The sequence below is a fragment of the Macaca nemestrina genome, chromosome 5 (assembly GCF_043159975.1).
Source record: "Macaca nemestrina isolate mMacNem1 chromosome 5, mMacNem.hap1, whole genome shotgun sequence".
Taxonomy (NCBI): domain Eukaryota; kingdom Metazoa; phylum Chordata; class Mammalia; order Primates; family Cercopithecidae; genus Macaca; species Macaca nemestrina.
In genome coordinates this window covers 143,133,804-143,155,822 of record NC_092129.1, presented here as the reverse complement: position 1 = coordinate 143,155,822, position 22,019 = coordinate 143,133,804, and the positions used below count along the sequence as shown (strand labels likewise).

Genomic DNA, 22,019 nt, shown 5'->3' with positions numbered 1-22,019 from the left:
CATACCCTCACCAACTCAGGGTATCATCACATTTTTCATTTTTACCAATAAGGTTGGCCAAAAATTGCACCTCATTTTAATTTGCATTTCTTTGATAATTAACCAGCTGTTTCTTGATGGTTGCTTGCTTTCTCCAAACTTATAGGAAAAGTTAGACTATCAGGGAACACAAGAAAAAGTGACATGCAGGAAAAAGAGGAAACATGTGGCTGCAAATTTCAATTTGGGGTTTCAGACTAAATAGAAAAGCAAGTATACAGTCCTGTACTCTGCCCAACACATGCTAGTTGACTGATCTAGAAAGCACACTGATGAGCAAAGCAGGTGAGAAGCTCTTATAGTAGGAGGTGGGCTCATGAAAAAGAAGGGGAAATCTGATTTCTCCAGGAAATTGTGGAAATGATACAACAGGCAGTAGCTACCTTGATTGTAATAATGACAAAGTTTTGAGGATGTGGCAAAAGTCATAAGTATGCTCAGTTAATGATAAACACAGTGGGAACCAGTGGGGAAATTGGGTTTGAAGGATGGGAATGAGAATAAAGAGTACTTTGAGGAATAGAACAGAAAAATATGCAGTCTTAAGTAATCACTGAGTTTAGCTTCTTAGAGTTAGGTTTCTAGAACTAGGACAAATTATTTGCTAGGCCAATCAGGGCAGGCTGAGACCAGTCCTTGGGCTGTCTTGGGGAATGTTTGTCTTTTTGCCTGTAAGGATACAAAGGCAGGCAATACAGCCAAGCTTCTACAAAAGAGCCTGTGAACACCAGAGGGGAAGGTGAATGCTCAAGCTAGGGTTAATATGAAGAGGACATGAGAGATAATTTCATGAGGTATCTTATATTTTGTCTTGGTGTGCTTTTGCTGTAAGTTGGATGTATACTGTGGACACAAATTCACGTGCTAGTTGGGGTCAATGCTCCGATACGTTGTGCCCAACTAGAAGGCTCTGCCAAACTACCATTTTTTAATAGGTGTAAAATTTAAAAGAAGTAGAATTTATCCCAATGCTTAGCTGAATAGGAAGATAATACCATTTCACAGACCAATGAATAACACGAATTATTCTTGTTCCATTTGGAAGCATTGTCCACTTTATCAGCACTAGGAAATCCTATACTGGGGTTCCTTAACAAAATGAAAACTTTGGATTTTTCTTACAAGTTCTCAGATCTTTATCTTAATGTCAGAGGGACAAGTATCCATAGTGTACTGAGAAGAGAGCTAAAGAATAAAAGCAAAAATGTCTAATTCTAGACTTGGTGGCAGTTCTGAGACAGCATAGGTTTGCTTTGACGTTGCCTATGGACAATTCTTAAAACATGTCGTTTATTTTCATTTTATTTTTTAAAACTTGATCTATACAGACAGTTATTTGGATAATTTTCTTTCATTAAGTTCTTTGTGCTCCTGATCTTTATTGCTCATTTTTTATATAGTCATTTACTTGTCTTAATTTTAATTTTAATTTTTCTCAATAGCAGAAGCCATGCTTACTCATACGGTTTTTCTAGGTAGGCACCAGGCTTTGTGATGCTTCTGCTTCTTTGACAGCTCTAACAAAGTACTGCTGGTGCCCAATAATCCTCAGGGACTGATAATTAAAGCCCCAGGACAGATCCAAATCTCTATTTTTCACAAGCCCAAGGAATCAAATAGGAGGAGAAATCTCAATACCTCCTCTTCCAAGTCTCAGGGTATGAACCTAAGACAAACTGTTCTCTCTGAAATCTCTTTAGCCTACAGGTTTGTAAGCAAATGAGATAAATGAGAAGATACACCCAAAGGTTAAGTTCTTCACTCAAACAAAAATTTGGCACCACCTCCTACCTCAAAACGAAGGAAAACAAAACAAGCCAGCAAACGAAATTCTTCTCAGTATCAACAATAACAACAAATCTCAATTCATCTTGTCCATTTATAAAACTGTGTGATATTCACAATTTCATAAAACATTTGAGTACTTTTAGTACAACTATTATACAGATGTTGAAATGCTAAATTCAGAAAATGGAAAACAGGAGGTTTTGTTGACATGTCCAGTTTTGAAAGAACGGAGAGTTCAAAATAAACAACTAGGCAGTACCTGAAAGAAGCATTAAGGTATTAAAATAAAGTATCCCTGCTGAACTTCTACAGGGAGATGCAGAGAATTCCAACTGGCATGAATCCTGAAGAAGAGGGTGAAAGAGAAAACAGGGGCCTGGATTCCACATCTCGATGTTGGACATAACATTTACAAGTCCCCTGTAAAGTCATCTAGGGGAAAAAGTCTTTGCCAGCCTCACTCAAGCCCAAAGTGGCTGTCTGTCTTTCACTTCTGGCATGTTTCTCATGCACTCAGATATGAGTATGGGCATATACATGTGGCTTTCTTCTTCCTGTCTGTCTGTATCTTTTAGAAAGTCTACAATGAGTACATATTACTTGTCCACTTATATATATTACATCATATAAATATACAGACATTTGCAAATTTTTTTAGAAAATCATCACTTTATTTTAAATAAAATGTAATGTTTATGCATCAGCTCTTTTTATGATTCAGGCTGCTAATTTACTTTTGAATTTCCAAATATCTTAAAGGTTTTGGCAAACATCTCCTATTCAGGGAGTGTGTGGAACTCTGTTATGGTTAAGAGTGTGGACAGTAAGATGCAAAGCAAATAGCTCCAGTTTGGAAGCATTTTATGGACATACCATTCTGGCAATTTATAGTTTTTGTTTTGTTTAGCCTTTTAGATATACAGTCTTATATCAACTGTCTAAGAAAATTACTACTTTGAAATAACTAACAATATACAATATTACAGTCCAAATATACAAAAATAATACAAATATTAATGATGAAAATAATTTGAAGATTCCAGAAGCAGATGTAATTTAGATTTCAAAACCAACTACATATAATGCACAATAAGTTGGTATATGCCAAGGGAGAAACATTTGTTTTTAATTAGCTGTGAAATTTAGTATAAAAGTAGAGTAAGAAAAACATTTTTTTTCCAAGGTTCATTAATTAAATGAAACAATTTTTTTCCTGTCACTTGGAGGTGTAAAATCAGCAAGTGACATTAATTCTTTTAAGAATGACCTTTAATTTTCTGTAGAAATTTTAGTAAATACAGCCAGGTAAAAATAACAACAACAACAAAAAAATCACTTGTAATCCCAGTAACAATTTTATAGTTTTTTCTTCCGGCACTTTTTCTTCCTGTGTGCATGCATGAGTGTATGTTCTAAAGAGAGACATTAAAACATGATTTGCTTGTTTTCCAGTAGAGAAGCTTGAAAAGACATCTATAAATGAAATAGATTCTTCAGCAATAATAAAAATTGTATCAAGGAATTGTAGTAATAGTAACAGTTAACAATGATGGGGCGCTTGTGGGCCAGGCATTGTGTTCAGTACATAACACGAATTATCCTGTCAATCCTCCTAAGAGCCTTAGATGTGGGTGCCATTACTACTCTCACACAGAAGATAAGTAACAGATGCATGGAGATGATATAATTGCTCATGTATGATGAAAAGATTGAGGACTACAGAATAGGCATGACCATCTTAAGATAGCTAGTCTCCTTAGACTAGGAGAGTCAAGATAAGAATTCAAGCCTCTTAACTCTAAGTCCATCTATATAAAAGTTCCCTGCCTGATCTTAGTGACTAAACAGCTCAGAAAATACTTGTGGCAAAATTCTGAATATTTCCGGTAATTCCTCAGTCATTCATCCTCAAGAGCTGAAATCCACAAGGCCTAGCCCCCAGTGGATACTAAATCAATGATACAGAAGTGATTTCTATCAACAGAGGCTGGTCCTGGGGACCCCGAGTAGAGAGCCATGTGATTTGAAATGAACGGTTCATGAAAGAAGCCAGAGGGGACCTGAGGGCCAGGCAGAGTATTCATTAATTCATGCAACAAATATTTACTGAGAGACCATGTGCCAGGTACTGCTTTAGGTTCTGGGGCAGGCACCGTGGTGAACAACTTAGACAAAGTCCCAGTCCTCATCCAGTGAAGCAAGGAGAGATCGACAAAGGACAATGAAACATATTCCTGCTGCTATAAAGGAAAATAACTCTGTATACAAAGGGTAACAAGTGACAGGGGAAGGTATATTCTAGATAAAGTGGCCCAGGAAGGTCTTTCTGATATGTGACATTTGAGCAAGGAAGTGAGGAGGGCATTTTCAGAGAGAAATGGTGAGGAGACTAGAATGAAAGAGATGTTTGCAGGGAATGAGGTCTTAGCAGTTGACACAAGCTAGGCCATCTGGGGCCTTTGCAATTGGGGCCTGGGTCATGGGAGGGGTTCTGAATAGTGAGGTGTAGTTAATATCATTTGAACAGTTTCATCCATAATTACAAGAAATTAGGCACAAGCTTTCCTGAGATTTTTCATTTTCTTTTTTTTTTTTTTTTTTGAGATGGAGTCTTGCTCTTGTTGCCCAGGCTGGAGTGCATTGGCACAACCTCGGATCACTGCAACCTCCGCCTCCCGGGTTTAAGTGATTCTCCTGTCTCAGCCTCCCGAGTAGCTGGGATTACAGACACCCTTCATCATGCCCAGCTAATTTTTGTATTTTTAGTAGAGACGGGGTTTCACCATGTTGGCCAGCCAGGTCTTGAACTCCTGACCTCAGGTGATCCACCCACCTCGGCCTCCCAAAGTGCTGGGATTACAGGCGTGAGCCACCACGCCCGGCCAAGATTTTTCATTTTCTAATGAGCAGTCTATATAGGACAGAGTTCAGTCGTGTTTCAAACAATCTTCAATAGATTGTTCAGACTCTTTTGTAGGCCTTTCTCTCTCTCTCTCCTTCTCTCTCTCTCTCCACTCTCTATCTCTAGGTCTACTTCTCATCCTTGAGGTACATAGTTTCCTGAAATCCACTCCTCCTACCTTTACAGTGAAGATTCTTGCAGACTGCAATCTAGAGGGCTTATCATGCCATATAACTTGTGGAGGATGAGTCATGATTTTGAAATGTTTTTAATAGTGGGTTTATAACTAAAACCACTTTGGAGGCCAGTAACAATAAACTGAATATAAAAAGGATAAAGCACTATTGGTCCAAAATTAAGTATTGACAAGAGACTGTCCCTAAAAGACTGGTTTGGTATCTAATTTTCACTAGGACTATATTAACTCAAATACTGCAGAATATTTATTTATTTTATTTGTTTGTTTCTTTTCATTTTAAAAATAGCCTGAGGATCACATTGCAAGACATATAGTCATTGGGATGGTATATCTCAAATTATATGAGATGGTCTTAAAAAAGTATTCTGTCTTATGTTTTTTGGAATAAGTTATCAAATTTTAGGCTCAAGAGAGCCACTATACCTGTAGTTGAAATTTGTTCAACTTCAAACATATTGAGGAACTAAATCAAATTAAACTTTTATTAGATTAGCCAATAAAAAATTTGAATTGCAACTTGAGTATGGTAGAGATGGCTTCTCCTAGAGTCACGTTTAAATGCTAACTTTCAAAGGATGAGAGCATTGATGGGTGTTTTGTATGTCACTTCCTATATGAAGTCTTTTCTCTCTGTTTCCTGCCCTTCACAGAACACTCCTCCTCCTCCATCTCTACCAGCTGTCTATCACAGCAGGTGGGCATCAGCAATGAGCATGTGTGTCTGGATATCTCACCCTCTCTGTGGCATACCACCCTCCTGCAGGATTATTTAATTTGTCTCTGAGCCTCCCAGCTCCTAACACAGTGTCCAACATCGTCCTGTTAGTACTCAATCAGTATTTATCCACTGGAAAAAATGAATACAGGTATAAATTTGTTTGATAAATGAGCGTTTAAGACTCTTCCTTTAGGCATATTTATTTGCACTTAAATAGAAAGCTTGGACATCAATGAAGCTTTTATTAGTACAAATATGTTCTTTTGAAACAAATTCTATGTGGGTTTTATAACACTATGCATTTGGTTTTAAACTATATTTAGTCTTAAATTATTTAATGTTATAATTACTTTTTAAAAGAAATGCCCCAAACAGATTGGATTTGGAATATGAGAAAAAGGACAGAACCACAGGAGACTTCTAACTTTCTGACTTGGGCAACAGTACAGCTTGGAGAGACATTGACTGATAGAAGATACAGTGGTAGAGACCAGGTCTGGGGAAAAATGGAGAGGAATTCAGTTTGGGGCATGTTGAGTTCAGAGCCAGCTGTCAGGTAGAGCTCCTTTTCTCTTCGTTGTTAAATATCCAATGAATGGAATATCTAATTTTATGTAAAAATGCACCGGGGAGGAGACGTGGTGATTGATGTGGCTAAGTAAAAGGATGAATTCAGTTGGCAATCCACCTATAGTAAGCTTGCATGTAGGACGATTATGATCCTATGGATACTAATTGATAGAGTTTGGCTGTGTTCCCACCCAAATCTCATCTTGAATTATAGTTCCCATAATCCCAATGTGTCATGAGAGGGACCTGGTGGGAGGTAATTGAATCATGGGGGTGTTTACCCCAATGCTGTTCTCTTGATAATGAGTAAGTTCTCACGAGATCTGATGGTTGTATAAGGGGCTTTTCCACTTTTGCTGGGCACTCATTCCATCCTGCCACCGCAAGTAGAAGGTACCTACTTCTCCTTTGCCTTCCGCCATGATTGTAAGTTTCCTAAGGCCTTCCAAGCCATGCTAAACTGTGAGTCAATTAAACTTCTTTCCTTTATAAATTACCCAATCTCAGCAGTTCTTTCTAGCAGTATGAAAACAGACTAATACACTAATTATTACATACCTCATGTTAAATCAGAAGAATTTCCAAACTGGCTCTTGGTCTTGACCTCAGTATTATACCAACTAAGTACTAGTCACCTCAAAATTTAAATCATCACTTTTAACCTTCCTCTGAAGTTCCAGAATTCAATCTGTGTATTTCTTCATCACACAAAAAATTAAGCCTTTATTATCTTTCCTTTCCCATTTTTTCCACCTCTTGATAACCTGTTTTACAGGCATAAGATGTCGCTATTTTCCCTTATTTACCCCTTTGATATGTGAAACCATCACTTCTATTGATTCTTCATTAACAAGATCTCTCAGACTTTTCTCTTCTCTGTCCTTATTGTCACCACTCAAGTCTCTTCCTGCATCGTCACTCGAAACTGATTATAATGTTTTTCTGATTTCTCACTCCAGTAAATTCTGTCCAATTCTACAAGAGCAGTAATCTTAAAAAAGACTTCATCACATAAATTCTTTCACAGTCACCCTACTAAAGTTGCAACTCCTGTTTTATTTTTCCCTTTTCAGCTTCTGCAATCTGAAATGCCCTATATTTTAGTTATCTTGTGTACTGTCTCTCTCTCCACAAGAATGTAAGCTCAATGAGGACAAGAACATTATTTTGTTTATTCCTATATTTCCCGCACCTAAAACAGTGCCTAGCACAAGAAGAGAGCAAAATAAACGTTTATTAAATGAATGAATGGATTTCATACTCTCAGACCACAATTTGTTTCCTTGATACCATTAAAGAAGATACCAGCTCCTCTGCATATGGTATTCATAACCCATCATGAGGTCACCATTCATCTGTCTAGTCCTATTCTTCAATTCCTCCATGAGAACCTCAGGCTCCTGTCAGGCCAGTTTCAAATCAGATTCTCATCAATTAGTGTTTGCTATATGCAAGTTCCTATCTTGGTCTCCTGCTATTCTCTACACTCCTTACCCCACCTTGCCCACCCTCTCACATTCCCTTTCAGAACCTTTGTTAGAAGGGTGCCTTCTTCCTCTTATCCTTTGGAAATTTTTCAGCTTACTCCATGGGTGAAGTCATCAGTGACTTCCCTCATTTCTGAATTCCTACAGAATTATTTCGCTTTTTATTATTACAGATAGTGAGTAAATAATGTATTAACTATATGTAATAAACTGCTATTAAATTTTTTAAACACAGAACTGAAAAGAGTGCATAGATCTCCTTTGGTTTAACGCTCTCACTTTACACATAAGAAACTTTAAGTCTGCAGAGTCATTAAAAAACTAATATGGGTAGAATTAAAACTAGAATTAAAGTTAAAATTATCAGTGTCCATTTATTCTCTCCATTAATATATTCCTTCATTCTGTGTTTTATATATACATATATATGTGTATGTATTTGTGTGTATATATGTGTAAGTTTTCCTCAATAAAACTGTAACTCCTTGGAATTATTTTTTTGTATCCTATACCTCTAACCCTCCACCAAAGCACCTATTAAAATGATTAGTGTCTAGTAGGTGCTCAATAAATTCAGTTTGAAGGATTAACTGCATGAAGACCTCTTTTTCTGTCAGAAAAGGATCCAGATGTTTGGAGGTATCCAGACACTTTGGGACAAGAGTTAATGAAGTCCAATTCAATTTCATCTTGGAAGTAAAATGTTGCTAACAGAAAATATTTTACTCGCTTAGATTTGGGTCAGGATACAATGCTTCCAAGCCTAGCTAAAGATCTACAGGTTTATTGTTTTAACAAAGAAACAATTGTGTATGTGTTTAGAGACTCGATCAAAATCAAATCTTCACCGAATAAGTTCTGTATACATTAACTCGGCTATACAGCCTTTATCCAGCTGTCTCTCTTCAAATATACCCAGTCACCCCCCTTCCCCCGCAAAACGATGTAAACTAAAAATATCATAATAACTGGAGGCTGACATCTGAAATCCTCTTAAATTAAAGCATCCAAGTCCATGCAACAAATATTTACATTAAGCATAGAAATGTTGGGAAATGGCTCAAAAAATTTGTTAGGGCTAGTCATTAACAGACATCTCCAAACTGCTCAATTCATACTAGATAAAACGTCATATCTACTAAGTATCTGTTTTCTGATATTCTTCAGAGAATGTCTGATGGTAATATCCTTATGTCATGCCAATCAACATAATCCTGCAGGAATCTGCAGGACAAAGAAGTAGAAGAGGGTGAGAGCAATTCTGCCACTGTGTCCTGACAAGTTCTGGCATACATACTCTCTCCAGCACCATCATCCCCCTCCTGCCAGCCTCCTGGAGAGTTTGGGTGCAATGAGAGGACTGAAGCTGATTCACATTCCTGAATAAATATCCAGGGGCTCTAGAACACAGAGCAGTACAGACTAATGGTGTTAAACAGCAGCGGCACTTTAGGGGTAAATTTTAATTTATGTCTTTCATTTTAAGATGATAAAAGACTCTTAAGTCTGTTGAAATGTAGGTTGAACTAATGTTCAATCTAAGTAATTATGGAAAAACATAATGATAACAATTTAACATAAACAATAAGAACAAAACACTTTGTCTGAATAATCCGCACTGTCAGTCGTGAACAAGTGCCAAATTTACTACTTTTGTGAAACCGTATGGTTTGCTTTGGCAGGGCGATTTTCGCTTGCAACATTTGTTCTCCCTAATGGCTACTCAGAAATCACTAATAAGACACAATGATACATAGCACACTTCTCTTGACAGCAGACAAGTCATTTCATTGGGAAATGCTGAAGTTTTTTTAGTAGCACATGAACTAGTTTTACATGATTCCTGAGCTCAAAAGTAATTATTGCTATCTCTGCATTCTCATTGTATTTTGTTTCTATCTTCTCATAATGTTTATATATCACATCATTACTTGTGCTTATGTCTGTCATCACCACTAAATTATGAGTTTCTTGAGAGCAGGATCTAGGTTTTGCTCATATCTGTGCCCTACTCAGGGCCTAACAGAGTTTTGTGAATACTAGATAATGAGTGTTAAATTAACGAACGAACAAACCAATTGCACAAAAAACTACCGGCAACCCTGCAGACTGTCTATAGAATCTGTTGAGGTTGACATTTGTATATTTCTTATCTACAGATCAACAGAAATCAATCCAGGATCTAAAAGTCCTTCAGTATTTCAATCTGTTGTCACAATTTTAGTTTTCATTCTATCCCCCAAACTCCTGTGAAAGAAAAATGTGATTGTTATTTGACTGTTATACCTTCTAAACAGAAAAATTCAGTTATGGAATAAATGGCAAGTTAGTAAAAGATATAATATAAATATTATACAATTTAAGAATCATAAAGAAGATGTAACAAAATTTGCTCATTCTTATTACATATGCTTTATTGCATTTTTCTTTTGTTAAATTATAATCTGTGGTCATTCCTTGAGAAAGGATCTGGGGTGGTATTCTTTCAGTCTGAAAGTTTGCATGTCTACAAAATGCTTTTTTTCATCTTCACATTTGAATACAAATTTGGCTAGATTCAGAAAAATACATTTAAAGTACTTTTTGTTTGTTTCCTTAGCACTAGATGTTCTTGTTTTCAGAATTGTTGATGAGGAGTCTGCTCTAAATCGGATTCTTGATTTAGAGAATTTTTTTTTCCTCTCTGGTAACTTTCGTGATTCTTTTCTGTATTTTGTGGCTGTAAAAATTTTCTACAATAGGACTATATAGCTTAGCACTTGGTAGCTTTTCATTCTGAAGTTGCATGTCTTTTTTTTTAGTTCCAGGAAATTCTGAGATATTATTTCTTAACTGTTGGCTCCTCTGCATCATCTCTATTTTCTTCTCACCAACACCTATTCATCAGATATTGGTAAATATAGAGCTAATCTCTATGACACTTTTCTTTTAACCTATCCCTTTATCCTTTTATCTCATATTCTGGAAGAAATCCTTAGCCCTGATCGTCCTAGCTCACCAATTTGCCCCTCGGCTTTTGTATCCTGTTATTGAGCCATCTGTTAAGTTCTTAGCAACAACAGCTTTTTTTTTTTTTTTTTTTTTTTCATTTCCAAGATTTCCCCTTGATTTTGCTTCATAAAAGTCAACTCTTGTTCTTGTTTCATAGATGTAATACCATATTCTATTTCTCTAAAGATATTAATCACCTTGGGTAATGTTTAGTTCTAAGGCCCTACGGATTACACAATCTTCTTGTTCTTACCCTTCTCAGACTTTTGGTCTCATATTTCTAATTCCAGCCACTCCTGAACCACGGGCTCATCTTTCCTGGACTCTCAGGTATCTCAGCTTGGGCAGCCGGTGTGGGATGAGGGGCTGAAGCAGCTGCTGGTGCTGGAGCTGCTTCTTATTTTTCTTTTTCTTTTTTTTTTTTTTTTTGAGACGGAGTCTCGCTCTGTCGCCCAGGCTGGAGTGCAGTGGTGCGATCTGGGCTCACTACAAGCTCCGCCTCCCGAGTTGACACCATTCTCCTGTTTCAGCCTCCTGAGTATCTGGGACTACAGATGCCCATCACCAGGCCTGGCTAATTTTTTTGTATTTTTAGTAGAGACGGGGTTTCACCATGTTAGCCAGCATGGTCTGGATCTGCTGACCTCGTGATCCGCCTGCCTCGGCCTCCCAAAGTGCTGGGATTACAGGCATGAGCCACCGCGCCCGACCGTTTCTTCTTATTTTTCGTGAGAATAGGGTATGGATAAATAGAGCTGAAGACAGCAACTGGTCTTCAGAGTTTCTCTGGGCTCTGTCAGCTACCTAGGGCCCTTCCCTGTCTCTCCATCCTCAACACTGCAGAAGAGGAGTGCTCAGGGGTTCACAGGACAAACTGCCCCCACTACAACAGCTCTACCAAATGCTCATTGGCTATTCATAGTCCTCTCTTGCTCCAGGGCTCCACACTTCCAGATGTGAAGCCATTATTATGCTGCCCCCATGCCTTCGTCTATCCTTTTCTCTTGCCCATCTCAAGTCCCACCTCTCAGTCCCTCAGGAATTCCTTGAGATCTCTAGACCATCAAGAAGTCTGCTTCCTGTTTTTAGGTATGACGAGAGATCCATGTGTTTATCCCAGTGCTATAATTCTCTAGATTTGGTACAATAGAGGGAACCTGCAGCACACTCAGTCTGACATACTGAAACCACCACATTCAAAATCTTACCCTTAAAGTAAGCCTCCTGAAAAACATACAGGATACACAGGAATTCGCAGAAACACTGGTACTGATTTTCTTTTCTTTTTTTGAGATGGAGTTTCACTCTAGGCTGGAGTGCAATGGCGCGATCTTGGGTCACTGTAACCTCTGCCTCCTGGGTCAAGTGATTCTCCTGCTTCAGCCTCCTGAGTAGCTTGGATTACAGGCATGTGCCACCACGCCCAGCTAATTGTGTATTTTTAGTAGAGACGGGGTTTCTCCATGTTGATCAGGTTGGCCTCGAACTCCTGACCTCAGGTGATCCATCCACCTCGGCCTCCCAAAGTGCTGAGATTATAGGTGTGAACATTGGTACTGATTGAATATGTTGCTTTTAGACTCAGTTTCCCCCTTCCCCTATTTGACTCTGCATCACAAGAAACTACATGCCTCGACTTTTTTAGCAACTGGCTTCTGGGTAACTTCAGCCAACAGGAAGCACTGGTGGAAGACTGAAAGGGGGATGTGAGAGAAGCCAAGGATGTCCCTTTGGATGGTGTCTCAACTAGCACCTGTGGCTCTTCAATGGCTGCAGCTGCTGTCAGACAGCACCCAGTATGGTCTAGTTTCTGCCTGTCAGCTCCTGCTCGTAGGTTCTGGTATCATCACCTTCTCCTATTGTCCCTGCAATCCTAGGGGCATAGAGGCTCCTGCTGTTACTGATCTCTGGGGTGTTGCTTCATTTCCTGTTTAGTTTCTCAGCAAAACTGTCCCCTGGCAATCAATTTCCTATATTAAATTCCTTTTGTTAAAAGGCCTAGAGTGGTTCTGTTTTCTTGACTGGATCCTGACTTGTAGATCAAAATTCTGAAGAGACCTTTTCAAAGACAATAATTGGTAATTCCCTTCTTTGAGGGGAAAGGAGCACCATAGTGAAGATAGTCTGAGGTTAGTGTTCTCAATATCTACGATATCCCAAGTTGTTTGAAGAAACGACATAAAACTTTTTTTTAACTTGAATTTTTGGCAATATGCTTCCCCTTAATTGCAAATATGTCACAAAGCAGTCTTGCAAGAAAAGCCTTAGGGGCCTATCATATTATTAAATACAGTGTTCTGGAATTAGGAAACACTATCCCACAGGAGTGAAAGCTTTGACTATAACAGAAACCTTGCTGAGGCTTCTCAAGCTTTAGACCTACATCAGGGGCAGCTATGAAATAGTTTAAAGACAATTACTTTTATTCTCTTTCTTATTTACAATTTTCTTCATTAAGGGAGTGTTAGCTGAAATTATAGTATATCTTTAGAAAAGTCCTATGTAGCTCTATTTCTCATTTGGAAATAGAGAATGACATGGCCTTCAAAGTCTGGCCCATTCTTACTACCCAATACATGCTTAATAAGCAGCACAGAAACAAGAAAGCCCACTGTGATCAGAGAGAGAATGAGAGCCACATTGTACCACTGATATGCCATATGGCTGCAAATCTAAAGGCTCTGAAAGATGCCGCAGTTGTATAAAGCCCTGAATACCTGCTTTCATTCCCAGTTAGAGTGTTTGAGCTATAATATATGGGCCATCCATTTATTAAAGGAGAGAGCTTACTTTGGCATGGGATAAATTGGTGCTTGTAGTAAGATGCTGTTTAATACAAAGGATGTCTCTTGAATTCCTTTCAGATCTGAGACCCACAGCTCAAGAGTGTTTGGTGTGTGTGTTTTAAAATTGCATGACTATTATACAATTCCTTTTCTTTAGCTGGCATGAGAAGGATATTCCCATCCTCTCTTTGCTCTGTTCTTTACTTCCTCAAAGCTGAGGCGGCAAGAACAGTGCCAGCCTTATCCAGCTTTTCATGGAAAGCCGCCACTCTTAACTGGCGCCTAAATGCAATTTCAGACTGTCCCAGGAGACCTTCATGCTTTGAGGTGAATTCATAACATTAGGGCCAACAAAGAAGTTAACACAAACTTTCACTGTTAAAGAAAAAGAAAAAAAAAAAAAAGGCTGCAGGCTTACTGAAGGAGCTCTGCTTCTGTGAGTGCCTCTGTCCTCTGCTCCCCAGTGACCATGGCCAGTTCATCCTTCAGTTCCTGGATTTCCTTTTGTAGGCGTTTAATCATCTACAAATGGTAAAGAGGCAGAGCAAATGTCAACTTCTCAATAAGGTTAACTTGGTGACAGAGAACATACAGCTCTTACAATTATGAACGATTTTATGGACACGAAAATGGGTAATGGTATAAAAAGCCAGCTTTGTTAAATCTTAACGTTTTGTCAAAATAGTTCTAGACTTTTTTTTTTTTTTTTTTTTTTTTGAGACAGAGTCTCACTCTATCACCCAGGCTAGAGTGCAGTGGTACAATCTTGGCTCACTGCAACCTCCACCTCCCAGTTTCAAGCTATTCTCCTGCCTCAGCCAAGTAGCTGGGACTACAGGTGTGTGCCACCATGCCAGGCTAATTTTTTGTATTTTTTTAGTAGAGACAGGGTTTCACCATGTTAGCCAGGATGGTCTCGATCTCCTGACCTCATGATCTGCCCACCTTGGCCTCCCAAAGTGCTGGGTTTACAGGCATGAGCCACCTTGCCTGGCCTCTATAATTTTTTTAAAACAAATAAAACATTACTGATGTAACTGGAACTCCCTACTGGTATCCCCCTTCCATCCTTCCTGGGGTGATCACTGTACTGCATTTAAGAGATCTGATTTCTCTGTGTGTTTTCATACATTTACTCCATATGTATGCATGTACTCATAAATAATGTATTGTATCATTTTGCATGCCCTAAACTTTATGTAAATGTTACATTACTGCATGTAATTGCGACTTGTTCTTGTCCTTCACATTGTGTTTTTAAGCTTATTAATATTGCTTCATGTGGCTCTAGTTCATTAATTTTCATGGATATATAGTATTTCAGTAAAGGAATATATCAGAATCTATTTGTCTCCTGTTGATGAACATTTAGGATTTTTACTTTTGCTATTACGAACAGTGTTGCTATGAACATTATGAATCTCTTTGAGCACGTATGCAAGAGTTTCTCTATAGTGTGCACTTTAGAAGTAGGATTTCCTGACTGGAGAGTATGTGTATCTTGCCTTTACTATATATTGTTAAATTGCGCTTCAGAGTAGTACAAATTTACATTCCTATCAACTACAGATGTAAGTTCCTGTGCCCACATTTTTGTCAGTATGTAATATTGACAGGTACTTTCGTTTTGCCAATCTGGTAGGTATAAAATGATATCTCATTTTGGTTCTAATTTGCATTTTTGTGATTATTTGTGAAGTTGATCATTTTGCATATCTATATTGGCAGTTTGGATTCTTCCTTGCTCAAAATTATTTATTCCCATTCTTGTCCGTGTTTCCATTTACTTGCTTTTCCTTTCCTTATTGATTTGCTAGCTTCTTTCTATATTCTGGATGTGAATCCTTTGTTAGTTTTATGCAGTGCACCTGCTTTCTCTCAATCTATGTCATGTTTTTCACTTTGCAGTGTTCTTTTTGTTAAATGAAAGTTCTGAATTTCAATATAATCTAATTAGCACCTTCTTCCTTTATGGGTTGTACTTTTGTGTCATTTGAAAGAAAATCTATCTTATCCCAAATTGTAGGAATATATTCTTATATGATCTTTTAAAAGTGTTAAAGGTTCAATTTTCACATTTAGGTGGATTTTATTTTGTATAAGGTATGAAATAGGGATCAAATTTTAATTTATTTTAAATGGCTAACCATACAAGATTTGCTATTATAATTATATTATATAATATGTTTATACATATAAATGTGTCTATTTCTGGGTTATTGGTTAAACACATTTGTTTATTTTACTATATATGGCAATACCACACTGATTTAATTACTAAATCTTAAGAAAGTTGGCATCTAGATAAGCCCCTTTCATCCTGTTCTTATCCAAAATAGACTTGGCAATTCTTGGCCATTTGCTCTTCCACGTAAATTTTAGATCCAACTTGTCAAATTCTACCAAAGGTTCTCCTCAAATTTTAACTGGAATTATTACATTCAATTAAAAGGTTAATTTGGTCAGACATCAAATTAATGATATTAAATTATCCCATCCATAAACATGGTATAGCTTTCCCCTGATTCCTTTCAATAAGGATTTATAATTTTCTTTATAAATACCTTACATGTCTTTAATTATATTTTCTATCAGGAATTTAAAAGTTTTTGTTGATACTGTAAATATAATTTTTGTAAAATTATATATTCTAACTGTTGGCTTCTGGCATATAGGAAGGCAACTCATTTTTATGTATGGATTACGTACCAAATAATTTTCTGAAACTTCGAGCATTCTATTATAATTAAATAGTCTTGGATGTTCTATGTAAGCAATAAAATTGTTTGCAAGTAATGACAGATGCTTTTCTTCTTTTCTAATTCTTATACATTTTATTTCTTGTTATTGTCTCATTTTCCTAGCTAGGACTTCCAAGTTCAATTCTTAAGACATTCTTGTCTTATTTCTTCTAACATTTCACCTTTAAAATGATGTTTTCAAAGTATGGTTGAATGTTTAATGTGCTCAAACACTTTTTCTGCAACTAGGGATGAAATAATATAATTTCTGTCTTTAAACTCTGAATGTGATGAATCATATTAATTCATGTGATTAGTATTTTAGTATAAACAATCTCAGGCATATAAAGCAATATAAAAGAATACCTTGTACCCACTACTTAGCTTAAGTGAACATCCATGTACCCTGTACTTAAGAAATAGAACATTACAGACCTGTCTGAAGACCTCACCCCTATATAGTCTTCCCCAAATGAATTCCCCATTACCATTATCTTAAATTTGCTTTTAACTTTTCTCATTTTTTTCTTACACTATACATTGATATATTTTCTAGTGGCAGATTACCTTGAATTCCCAAAATAAACCCAACTAGTTCATGATACTGTGTCATATTAATAATCTTCCTATCATAATGCAAAATTCCTAAAACAAAAATTAGCAGGCTTGATCCAGCTTTTATCCTTTCTGGAATATTTGGTATTACTCAAAACTTGAAAGAAAAACACCATAGGATCTGGTCTGTCCTTCCTTCCTTTCTCTCTCTTAGTAGCTTTACTTTTTTTTTTTTTTAACACAGAGTTTTGCTCTTGTCTTGTCACCCAGGTTGGAGTACAATGGCACCATCTCAGCTCACTGCAACCTCCGCATCCCAGGTTCAAGCGATTTTCCTGCCTCAGCCTCCTGAGTAACTGGAATTACTAGCGCCCACCACCACACCCAGCTAATTTCTGTATTTTTAGTAGAGACAAGGTGTCACCATGTTGGCCATGCACCTGACCTCAGATGATCCACCCACTTGGCCTTCCAAAGGGCTGGGATTACAGGCATGAGCCACTGCACCCGGCCCGCTTTACTCATTTTCTAACTTCTTTTGCTTGGGGATTGTCAGACTACAGGGGTTATGTAAATTTGAACTTCAAACCTACGTGAGGCAGAGCTAGGGTTTCACATTTTTCAGAGTAGTTTTCAGAGAAACTACTTTTTGTTCTACCTATAGACCAGTCTAAAGTGGACAAGCTTACCTGACATCTCCATATGCTAGTGGATAGATTGTTTTTGTTTTGTTTTGTTTTGTTTTTCTAATTCTCCCTTTCACTGGTTTTGTGTTGGGGAAAAGAGAGGATGTCAGGTTCAGCACCCATCTTGCAACATCCCAGGGCTTTGATCTCTATTCCTTTGCTACAACCTCCTTTACATCTCCACTCCAGGACAACTGCAGCCTCAGCTTAGTTTCTGGGCTCTGGAAAATTCCCTTACTTCCTTTCAACCTTACATATGTATTTCAAAGATGCTTGGGTATATAGGTGAGTTTCAGATTATTTGGACCATATCAACAGGACCAGAAGTCCCAAAGAACATGATATTGAGTATTTTGAACATGTCGTGCTCCTAGAATTTTACTGAAATGTACAGGCTCATGTGGGTTTTGTTTGCTTCTTTTTAAAAAATATTCTTAGGATCATCAATCTACACAGAATGAAAATCCTTAGACAGTAACTACATTGGCACCCTTCTCTATTAAACTAATATTGATGTCATATTTTCTATTTTTACTAAGGCATTTAAGTCAAATCTAATAACAAATTATTCTCCTGTCTTATTGAATAAAAATCTCAAAACTAAGCCAAGTGTTTTTGGTTTTGAGATTACTACAGTTATGCCTCCCATCCAATTGCTGAAGGAACCCTGGCATTAGAGACATCCTTAGGAGATTTGAGCTCATGCCCAGTCACCACAGGCTCTGGCCTTGCTCATAGTTCTTTTACCACCTTGTCTCTCTGAGGTACCAATCCTTTTTTTGCTTTGTTTGGTTTGGTTTGGTTATTTTTGAGATGGAATTTCGCTCTTATTGCCCAGGCTGGAGCACAATGGCGCAATCTTGGCTCACTGTAACCTCTACCTCCTGGGTTCAAGCAATTCTCCTGCCTCAGCCTCCCGAGTAGCTGGGATTACAGGCATGCACCACCACGCCAGGCTAATTTTTTGTATTTTTAGTAGAGACGGGGTTTCTCCATGTTGATCCAGCTGGTTTCAAACTCCTGACCTCAGGTGATCCACCTGCTTCAGCCTCCCAAAGTGCTGGGATTACAGGCGTGAGCCACTGCGCCCGGCCTGAGGTACCAAAACTTTTAAAGAAAGCAGGGCAAATCCTTATCGGCTGGCTTCACATTTGCCATTAAATTTTGAAAGTAAGATATAGGAAATGCCACCCAAGTTTGGTCTTGAGTGGTTTGTAGGACAAATTCTCAACTGTCACTTGTGCCTCAGACAATCTCTGTACATAAAATGACTGACAGTAATGTCAGTTTTTAGAAGCAATTATAAAAGAGACCAGGAAATAGCACTTGTCAATTACCAGATTAGTCTGCACCAGGAAGACCTCAACATTTGTTCAATCAATTATCAGCTATTAGCTTTTGATTCCTCATTTCTCTTTTCTTCATATCTCTCACAGACCTATATCAAACACATAATAATGTTTACCTTTTTTTCAAATTCTTCACATTCCTTCAAAGAAAAGCCTCTAGCCAAATGCAAAAAAACAAAACAAAACAAAACAAAAAAAACAAAAAACAAACCAATAAAACCCTCCAATGTCTAATATGTTTATTTTCCGTAAATTCTGAACTAGTTTTTGCCTTGGGCTAGTCACTTTGTTAACTCTCTTTCTCATTCGGCATTGTAATGCTATAGGACTACTGGAAGGGTAGAAGGGTAGGGACAGCAACAAAATCCACCTAGGAGTTCAGTTCCGCCTGAATCATGCCTTTGCATTCTGTCTCCTTTCCCCAGCAGGAACACTGTGTGATGCTGATACCTGACCAGGGCCTATGCTGAAATCGATGCTGCCTCACCCATTGGTTTCTCCAGAAGAGAACTCCATCAGAGGAGCTTGGTGCTTTCTGAGGCAAGCAGAACAAAGCAGATACACTCCTTATTCCTTTGTCCTCCTTCCCCTCTGTCGTTCCATGGGGAGAAAGAGGAGAAAGGACAATCAAGGGGAAGTAGTAATTAATATGGGTAACAATTAATTTGATCTTTTTTTTTTTTGATTTTAGAAATTTATAAATGAAGCACTGCTGGTAAGATTTCACATTTTTTGGTCAGGCGTGGTGGCTGACGCCTGTAATCCCAGCACTTTGGGAGGCCGAGGTGGGCGGATCACGAGGTCAGGAGATTGAGACTATCCTGGCTAACATGGTGAAACCCCATCTCACTAAAAATACAAAAAATTAACCGGGCGTGGTGGCAGGCACCTGTAGTCCCAGCTACTCGGGAGGCTGAGGCAGGAGAATGGCGTGAACCTGGGAGGCGGAGCTTGCAGTGAGCCAAGAGCACGATACTACACTCCAGCCTTGGCGACAGAGCGAGACTCCGTCTCAAAAAAAAAAAAAAGATTTCACATTTTTTTTACAATGCAGATTACTAAGCCCATACCAGCTTATTTTCCAGAGAAATAAGAAAAGCTGAGCGATTTGAAAAATAGTATAATCTTAATTATGGAATTTGATATAATTGAGATATTTTATTTTAACATTTTCAGTGTTGGCATACATTGATTCAGTGTTGCATTTCATTTACAGAAAACTAACAAAATAGAGAATAGAAAATATCTGCATTTATGATAAGCTAAATTATTACCATGTAAATTTTTTTTGCTTAAAAATAGTTTTTTGATAAAGCAGGATTTACTGTTATAAAACTAGAAGTTTGACGGATCAAGCCAATAATGAATTTTTTAAAACACTAGAACAAGGGACAGAATGAGTATGTAAAATACGGTTCTACTGAATGGCTATTAGGACTTTTCTTTCTTTATGAGCTTTTATATAAGATGGACTATTATTGGCCTGGGATGGTGGCTCACGCCTGTAATCCTAGCACTTTGGGAGGCCAAGGCAGGTGGACTGCCTGAGCTCAGGAGTTCGAGACCAGCCTGGGCAACGTGGTGAAACCCTGTCTCTACTAAAATACAAAAGAAATTAGCCAGGTGTGGTGGCTTGTGCCTGTAATCCCAGCTACTCGGGAGGCTGAGGCAGGAGAATTGCTCCAACTTAAGAGTTGGAGGTTGCAGTGAGCCGAGATCATGCCACTGCACTCCAGCACTCCAGCCTGGGCTACAGAGTGAGACTCTGTCTCTACACACACACACACACACACACACACACACACACACACACAAAGATGTACTATTATTGTCTCTCGATAGTTAAACTGATGTATTTTCAAAGGTTAAGTTATTCATATAAATGTAATCACGTGTGATTCTGTTGTATGAGTCCTTAGGATTCTCTGCACGTCTTTGACGGGAAGCAATGGGAAGCTGCAAGTAGGAAGAGCAGTGGCTCTTGAGTTAGACTGCCTGGGTGTGAAGGCCGACTCTGCTACTTATTAGCACTATGACTCTGAGCAAGTTATCAAACATCTTTTTATCTTGGTTTTGTCATCTTTAAGGTGGAGATACAGATAGCATCTACTTATAGGTTATTTAGAGGATTAAATGAGTTAATATGTTTCCACTACTTAGAACATTCCCAGTACAGAGTAAGTGCACCTACAAGTTTTAGCTAATCTTTGACATACTTCAATATATTTTTTAATATAGTTAAAAGGTGCTTACCAATCTGGGATCAATTTCTTCATTAAGAACAGCTTCATTCTTTATGAGTGCCACTCGCTGTGCAAATCTGCAGGTAGATATAGACTCCTAAGAAAGCAAAGTAACTTCTTAAAATATTATGGCATACAGAGATCTCTCTCTAGAGAAAGCTTAATTTTTATTCACAGAAAAAAGATACATACCTAAAAAGTGATGTGTATAAAACTCACAACGAGGAACTATGCCCCTAAATTAGGAAGCTTTGCTCTAGAACAGCAGTCCCCAACTTTTGGCACAAGGGACTGGTTTTGTGGTAGAAATTTTTTCACGGACAGAGGGCGCAGGTGGTGTGGTTTCAGGATGAAACTGTTCCAACTCAGATCACCAGGCATTAGATTCTTATAAGGAGCACACAACCTAGATCCCTTGCATGTGCAGTTCACAATTGGGTTCACACTCCTATGAGAATCTAATGGCACCACTGATCTGACAGGAGGTGGAGCCTAGGCAGTATTGCTGGCTCCACCACCACTCACCTCCTGGTGCCCGGCTCAGCTTCTAATAGGCCACAGACCTCGTACTGGTCCACAGCTTGGGGGTCAGGGACTCCTGCTCTAGAACATTATTTTTTAACTAAATTTTATTTTGGCTTAATAAAATTACCAATGCCAAAAAGTGAGAGATCACAAGGTCCTAAATGGCAGCTGGTAGAGTATGTGTTTTCAGTTGTTGATCACTTAGACCAGAACCACATATATGAATCATAATCATAGCAAGAGCCATAATCCACACACATGAAAGATCACAAAATAAAGATTCATAACAGGTCAAAAAGAGAGGCTGGTCAAGGCATCTTACAATCAAAGTCTTGGCTTTGTTTCCTCCTCTGGGGAGTGTCTGGATCCCAAACATGAAACATCAGCTGGCTCTAAAGCAACCCAGAAGAGCCATTCAGTAGCTGGCTCCTGCCAAAGCA

The 22,019-nt window shown here is 38.1% G+C and overlaps 1 protein-coding gene across 8 annotated transcripts in view; it reads right to left on the bottom strand.

The window, feature by feature from the left end:
• The window catches only part of LOC105489673 (kinesin family member 6), a 388,549-nt gene that overhangs the window by 230,650 nt on the left and 135,880 nt on the right, over positions 1–22,019 (bottom strand). For all 8 annotated transcript variants that reach the window (XM_071097107.1, XM_071097102.1, XM_071097101.1 and 5 more), the window contains 2 exons: positions 21,065–21,151; positions 13,899–14,002 (listed from right to left, as the gene is read on the bottom strand). In XM_071097107.1, the coding sequence (XP_070953208.1) occupies positions 13,899–14,002; positions 21,065–21,151 (191 nt within the window). The remainder of the gene's footprint in view (positions 1–13,898; positions 14,003–21,064; positions 21,152–22,019) is intronic.